General features: G+C 52.2%; 2 protein-coding genes across 15 annotated transcripts in view; one reads left to right on the top strand and one right to left on the bottom strand.

Moving 5' to 3' along the window:
- The window catches only part of PRRC2A (proline rich coiled-coil 2A), a 16349-nt gene extending 14087 nt beyond the window's left edge, over positions 1-2262 (top strand). The window contains exons 25-31 of one of the 2 annotated variants that reach the window (XM_006154263.3): positions 152-252; positions 703-913; positions 1001-1096; positions 1224-1436; positions 1547-1641; positions 1736-1826; positions 1929-2262. In XM_006154263.3, coding sequence (XP_006154325.1) covers positions 152-252; positions 703-913; positions 1001-1096; positions 1224-1436; positions 1547-1641; positions 1736-1826; positions 1929-2069 — 948 coding nt within the window. In that variant the 3' untranslated portion in view covers positions 2070-2262. The remainder of the gene's footprint in view (positions 1-151; positions 253-702; positions 914-1000; positions 1097-1223; positions 1437-1546; positions 1642-1735; positions 1827-1928) is intronic. The other variant, XM_006154264.3, reaches the window with a different exon arrangement.
- Positions 2263-3367: 1105 nt separating this feature from the next.
- The window catches only part of BAG6 (BAG cochaperone 6), a 15068-nt gene continuing 11393 nt past the window's right edge, over positions 3368-7042 (bottom strand). For 8 of the 13 annotated variants that reach the window (XM_027774114.1, XM_027774117.1, XM_006154266.3 and 5 more), the window contains 11 exons: positions 6388-6688; positions 6052-6221; positions 5843-5896; positions 5625-5727; positions 5412-5536; positions 5102-5248; positions 4950-5009; positions 4697-4840; positions 4509-4616; positions 3850-3996; positions 3368-3569 (listed from right to left, as the gene is read on the bottom strand). In XM_027774114.1, the coding sequence (XP_027629915.1) occupies positions 3474-3569; positions 3850-3996; positions 4509-4616; positions 4697-4840; positions 4950-5009; positions 5102-5248; positions 5412-5536; positions 5625-5727; positions 5843-5896; positions 6052-6221; positions 6388-6688 (1455 nt within the window). In that variant the 3' untranslated portion in view covers positions 3368-3473. Of the gene's footprint in view, positions 3570-3849; positions 3997-4039; positions 4351-4508; positions 4617-4696; positions 4841-4949; positions 5010-5101; positions 5249-5411; positions 5537-5624; positions 5728-5842; positions 5897-6051; positions 6222-6387; positions 6689-7042 lie in introns of those variants that run through there. The other 5 variants (XM_006154270.3, XM_027774116.1, XM_006154269.3 and 2 more) reach the window with 2 other exon arrangements.

A 7042-nucleotide genomic window follows, 5' to 3' on the forward strand; every position in this document is an offset into this window, starting at 1 on the left:
AATTTTTATATTTTTAAGACATTGTTTTTTTTTTTTTTTTTTTTTTTTTTTTTTTTACTTTTATGATCACTGCATTTTTTCTGTTGCTTTTTAACCGCAGTAGGTGGGATGGGTGAGGTGTTCTTGATTAGATAAATTGGAACTATTTCAGCCCCACACTCTCCCACAGGTCTCTGGGGGAGCCATGGACTCTCAGTTACATCCTAATAATGGAAGCTTCCGCCCTGGGACACCCTCCTTGCACCCTTACAGGTAAGATTAGATGTTTGTGGACCTCAGAGGGAATTGGAAATGTATTTCAGAGGAGAAGAACAGGGAAGACACAATGTGAGGGTACCAAGAGCTAACAGACTTAAGGTTTATTGCTTAAACTAAAGAAGCAAATGACGAGCTTTCTTTTTTCTTTCTTTTTTTTAAATGAAAGATTTTTGTTATAGAGTACATGTGCTCGCCAGAGAGACAGAACGCGAGAAATCACCCCCTCCCCCAGGGGGGACAGCCTCGCTGCTATCCCTTCTCCATTTTCCTCTCGGGATTTTGGGCAGGCAAGCACACACAGGTGCCCAGCATGAGTTTTAAACTGCTGGGTCCAGGACTTGAACCATGGTCGACTACTTGGGAGTCCAGCGCCGTAACCATTCCACCACCTGCTGGTCCCATGAGTGGTTTTCTAACACCTCTCCTCCCTCTGATTCTTTTCAGGTCACAGCCCTTGTACCTACCCCCAGGCCCAGCCCCTCCCTCAGCAGTGCTCTCTGGGGTAGCTCTGAAGGGCCAGTTTCTGGATTTCTCAGCACTGCAAGCTACAGAACTGGGGAAGCTGCCAGCTGGAGGAGTTCTCTACCCTCCGCCTTCCTTTCTGTACTCTCCAGCTTTCTGCCCCAGCCCTTTGCCTGACCCACCTTTGCTTCAGGTAAGAGGTGGTCAGGTGCTAGGGTTTCGAAGTTAGGAGTGGGGAGAATGTTGTTCTGGAGTTAACACAGTTCTCAATCCCCACCAGGTTCGCCAGGATCTGCCATCTTCAGATTTTTATTCTACTCCTCTGCAGCCTGGTGGCCAAAGTGGTTTTCTCCCTTCAGGGGCCCCTGCCCAGCAGGTACTTTTTATCTTCCCTGTTCCTTTCATTCTCTTTACCTAGTCTCTGGCTTTTAAGTGTTTTCATTTTCTCCAGTGTTTGGCATTCTCCCTGTTCCTAATGTGCACACCAAAATTTCTCGTTACAGATGCTTCTACCCATGGTAGATTCACAGCTGCCTGTGGTGAACTTTGGCTCCCTGCCACCGGCACCACCTCCTGCCCCACCCCCTCTTTCTCTGTTACCCATGGGCCCTGCTCTGCAGCCCCCCAGCCTGGCTGTGCGGCCCCCACCTGCCCCTGCTACTCGGGTGCTGCCTTCACCTGCCAGGCCTTTCCCCCCTAGCTTGGGGCGAGCAGAGGTAAGGTACAGAAACTGAGGTGCTAGGGAACTCAGGAGTTAGGGGTGGAGCTTCTGTTTCTCAGGGTGAATGGGTTTAGTGGCAAAAGGCTCACAGTTTCTTTCTTTAAGCTACATCCAGTGGAACTAAAGCCGTTCCAGGATTATCGAAAACTGAGCAGCAACCTGGGGGGACCTGGGTCGTCACGTACTCCCCAAGCTGGAAGGTAAAGGGAAGTGTGGAGCTTCCTCATCCCCAAGGGCTTGCTTTCTTTGGGACCAAGGGCAGGTCCTAGGCTTACCTTCAATGTCCTCCCGTAGGTCTTTCTCTGGCCTCAATTCCCGTCTCAAGGCCCCACCTTCAACCTATAGTGGAGTCTTCCGCACCCAGCGCATTGACCTCTACCAGCAGGTGAAGGAGAAAGCCCCAAGTCTAAATTCAAGGATTTCTGCTGGAGCGCTTACCCATGACCTCCCACTGTGACCTAATCTTCCACATGTACCTGTTCCCTAGGCTTCTCCACCAGATGCCCTGCGCTGGATGCCGAAGCCTTGGGAGCGGACAGGGCCACCTTCTAGAGAGGGGCCTTCCCGACGGGCAGAGGATCCTGGGTCCCGTGGGGACAAGGAGCCTGGGTTGCCCCCACCTCGTTGAGGCAGTTCCCCTTGCCCCCCACCCCCGGGGCTTGTATATAGATTATAAATATATAAGGGGGAAAGGGGTGGGCGAGGAGGGTTTGTGGGGCTGGAGCTTCACTTACCCTCCTCCCCTTTTCCCTGTTCCCCATCCCTGGGGCCGTTTGTTAAAAAACAGTAATAAAAGGATTAAAAAAAATTTTCCAAAATGATTTCAGGGATGGGTTGGTTGTTTATGATGATGTCTTTTATTTATTAAGAATTAATGTATTTATTATTATTCAGTTTGACCAGAGGAAGAGGGAGAAAGCAAGCCACCAGTTCCAGGACATGTTGAAGGCAGAATTCCTCTAAATTGTCAACTAGTAACGCCGTAGGCTTTTCCAGCAGGGTATCAAGTAGTCCAAAGTCCAAGCCTTAGATATCCGTGAGCCAGTATTCCAAGAGGTTCAGGTGAAGCTGCAGAGCCTGAGGATGTCTTGTATAATGCTCTATAGTTCCAGCACTAAGCTAAGAGGGGAGGGATGTCAAACTGAATTTGCAGGCTTGTACTACTTTGATCTCACTGATAGACCTAAGAGGAAGTCCCTTACAGTTGTCATGGCCTCCACATCTTTGTACATGAATAGTGGGGCTCTTTGGACTGGGGCAAGCCAGTTCCCTCATTGTCAAACTTCATTGAGTTTCATGTACCACTGTACACTAGTTAAGCTAACGCTGTATGTAGACCTATATCTAGAATTTGCTTTTTCCATCTCAGAAGTCCAAGATTTTTATGCATAAAATGCTTTTGCATAAAAACACACCCATCAAAAAAGACTTGCACATTTTAGTAGTGTGCTATGTGAACAAAATGAATACCTAAGTCACAGAAATGGTATGCTGTCTGGTGTCGGGTTGTAGAGGACATTTTTTTATTTGCTAGTGGGTAGCTAGGTATGAGAAAGCACTCCCTGAGGGGGGGTAGGGGGGGCTGCATAATCACCCACTTAGATGTGGGGTCCAGCCACCTCACTTCACCACCTGGCTTGGGAGCATTCATTTTAAAACAAGTTAGGACCAGCAGTTCTGTGATGGTTAAAACACTGGATCCCACATGGCCAACTCCAGTTTGAGTCCCAGATTCCACAGCTTTAAAGAAACACTGGGCATATATGTGTATATGCCCCAAATACCCAAAGTGGAGTGGAGAAAAGATTGCAGTTGGGCTGCCACCGCCCTGGGGGAGGGAAGGAGGTGAGTTCTCCCTTTCTTTCAGTTTCTCCTGAGGAAGCATGTGCCCTACAGCAAGCAAAAATAACTCGAGACTGTAATGAGGATAGTTTGAGACAAGAGCCAGGAAAACCCGACTTTTATTTTCTTAAATACTGTGAAGGAAGAGGGGAAATGGTCCCCTGATGAGGAAGGGCCATACAGCAAAGAGCTAGGGATCATCAGCAAAGGCCCGGTGGGCGTTAGGGAAGCGCTGGGGGCTGTAGTTGGGGTCTTCCTGCAGTCGTTTTTGTATGTCAGACCGGAGCTAGAGAAAAAGAACAAGCAAGTTGGAGGCGCACTGCCCAAGCCCCTGCGATCCCAGCAAGCCCTCAAGGCCAACCCTCAGGAGCTAACATCCCCACCAGCCAGGGACTGTATGAACAGCCCAACGGTACAGCACTTTCCCCAGATGCCACCAGGTAAAAGCACTTTACAAACATCAAGTGGTAATCCCAGACTGACCATCTGAACGAACACAGGGAAAAGGGGCCCTGGCCCAACCCCTCCCCCTAGACCATCCCTATTCTGCTTCAAGGTGGGGGCACCTGCTGCCTGTAGCTCTCCTGAACCTCTGGTGCCTCCAGGTCCCGGCTCAGGCTCTCGGGGCTTGTCAGGGGCCGAGCTCCGGCTGCCTTAGCTGCCCGGCTCACGGCCTCTGAGAGCAGCAGCTGGGGGCCCTCACCCTGCATCGTCTGGGGGACAGGGGGTTGGGAGGGAAAAGAGGATCAACGTCAGATCCAGTGCCACCACCCAGCTCACCCTTTCCATGAGTCACCCAGAGTCTCCACACTAGCAGAGCAAAGGGAAATAGTCCACATGGGGCTTGAAACAACAGAAATGCCTAATTCTATACGGCTCTCTGGTCAAAGACGCGTTTGAAAATGTGCTGAACTTGCTCTTGCAACAAGAGGTAGACTGGTCAAACCATCTAGGATTCAGGGCTAGCTAACCACAAAGGAAGCCCACCTTAAAGGAAAACGGCCCTTCACACAGGACTAGCCGGCTGAAGGACTGAGGACTGCTCCCAAGTGGCCTATGGCGAAGTCCTGTGTGGTGTGCAACAACCATGAGCAAGCCGGAGCCCCAGGAATGTCCTCACTGAATGAGGGGCTGGACTAAGAAAAGCTCCTCCAGCTCAAAGCAAGCTGATTCAAGTATGACAGGGAACTTGGATAAGAGGTCCACACGGAAGGGGCAAACCAACCTTGCGTCTCTTGGCAGGCATACCACTGAGGTAGGCATCGCTCAGAGGGGGCTGAGGTTTCACCTTCCGCTGGCTCTGAATGTCCTGCTGAATAATAGGGACCCATTCCTGGGAAGGAAAAGATCAGAAAGGAGTAATTCCCGATACTTTCAGCTGCCTTGGCCCACTGATCACCGCCTAACACTTACTGGGGGTACTGCAGCTGCCCAAGGCTCTGTCTCAGCTGAAGCGCCGTCCTGTTCATCTCGGGACCCCCCCTCAGGAGCAGGAGGTGGGCCTCGTGACATAGCCTCTTCTGCTGTTGTTCCAGGGGCCGGAGAGGCATTCTCCCGCTGGGAGTCAGACAGCAAGCAGGAAGACTGAGGCTTCAGAACTAGCCTCCTGCCTTCTCCCCCAGCCCTCCACTCCACATTATCTGGCCCCACAGCCTCTCCCTGGTACCTGAGGCTCAGGGGAAGTTCTTTCTGCTCCCTGAACTTCCATGGGCTCCTCAGGAAGTGGCTGTTAAACAGGATGGGAGAGAAGAACACAAGAGCCCCTCTCAGATCTACCGTTCCCTCAAGCCTCCAACCCTGAAGCCCACTGTCCCTTACCTGGGGAGGATCACCGATCCGGCGCACATATCTGAGGATGGCATCAGGGCCTACAGGCATGTGCTCCAGTACCACCTGCAGCCTCAGCCCCATCATCCTGGTCAGCCAGCTCACCAAGGATGGATTCACCCCACGAGACATGCGGCGCTGAGGAGCAGAAAGCAGGCTTGGAACCTGAGACACTAAACAGCTTTTGAAATATACCAGGTAAAGGATGGCAGTTTAGAGAAGAAAAGTGAAAACCACAGAACACTGAAGAGAATGGGAACCTGAGGAAACAAATGGAGACCTGGAGTTGGGTGGTGCTTACAATTCGGCCATTGATGACAGCAGCAAGCTCCATCTGCTGTCCTCCCAAGCAGTGCAGGTTCAGAGCCAGGCATTCGAACAGGCCCTGGTTACACAGCTCCAGCAATCGGGCCCCAAAGCCACTGTCTGCGGACGAGATGTCAGGAGGCGACGCTGGCATCCACCAGCCCTGCACATCCAGTATGCCCGCGCGCCCTGCCCAGCCGGCCCTGACCTGTGCAGTGCAGCACGTGGGCAGCAATACTATTGAACTGCTCTTGGAGAAATTCCAGGTTTGTCCGGATGATGTCCACACCTGGCTGAACCTGCACCAAAGACTGGAAGACGTGATACACAAAGATTCTAAAATCAGGAGAGGAGGAGAAGGCAGTAGGAAACACCGACTGCCCTGATCAGACCCAGGAGAGGAGGGGAAGAGAAGTTGTTACTCACAAAACTCTCCCGCACGTATTCTTCTAGCCCCGTGATCAATGTGTGGGTTGCCATCTACAGGGGGAACACCACAGCTTTAGTCTCAAGCCTCAGCCCTCAAGAGATGCCCCCTTCCATCCCCAGCAAGTCCAGGGCTTGGCCTAGGGCACCGTAGCTCTAGCTGATAAATGAACAGGCATAAAAAACTGGGGCCCCAAGCCTTGACATACCCGGATGTTACCAGGTGTGGGCTCCTGGCCACCCAGGTAGTGCTGGTGGAAAAAGGATCGCAGCTGGGGCTGGAGCCGCTGCAGTGGCTGGAAATGCCCATGGAGAAGCATCACCACGTCTACCATGGAGAAGTTCTGGCATAGAAGAGAAAGCAAGGCCCCAAAGAATCCTGGGGACGGGGGTGAAAGTCAGCAATGGCCTTTACCACCTGGCCTGCCCACCCACCACCAGCCTCAGTCTCATCCCCTAAACAATAATCCTAAGCAAAAGCCATCTACCTTTCCCTGGCTGTCCCTTCCCAGAAAAGACCAAGGCACCTCCCACCCTTTGCTCACCGAGGGCACCATCCGCCCCAGGCTCAAAGATGTTGCTGGATCCACTGAGGCGCTGAATGAAGGCAGCAATACTTTCACTGCTGCCGGCCCGAGCCCCCAAGGAGCCCAGCAGGGAGCTCAGCACACCCTGCACCACTGAGGTAAAAAACTCTGGGGGCAGGCTCTCAGGACCCAGGCCTCCAGGACTCCCTGTGCCACCAGTCCCACCAGAAGGGGACCCTGGTGGGGGCGTGGTCTGCTGCTCTGGGGCAGGGGGTGGGGGTGGAGGTGGTGGAGGGGGCGGAGGGGCCGTCTGTGTTGCCTAGCAAACAAAAAAGGAATAAAGAACAGATGAGATGAGAACAGAAATGACATTAAATGCTATCAAGATGGCACTAACAATAGAGATCTGCGAAGACAAGGACTCCTGTTCTGGTCTTTACCCCTAACGCAGAATACTCATGGATAAGTCTTCAACCAGAGTTAGACTGAGCAACTCCCTCTCCCCCAAATGGCTGAGGTCAGAACGAAACGATGTGATTTCCACTTCCTACTTCTATGCTTTGTTTTTCTCATCTCCAAATGGGGGATTCGAGGTCAGTCAATTCCCAAGGCACCTTTCCCTGATGTCAGTAGGGGCTGCAGTCTAGTGGCTGGGGGGGGGGGGCGGCAAGAG

This window comes from Tupaia chinensis, unplaced genomic scaffold (assembly GCF_000334495.1).
Source record: "Tupaia chinensis unplaced genomic scaffold, TupChi_1.0 Scaffold000403_1, whole genome shotgun sequence".
Classification (NCBI taxonomy): domain Eukaryota; kingdom Metazoa; phylum Chordata; class Mammalia; order Scandentia; family Tupaiidae; genus Tupaia; species Tupaia belangeri.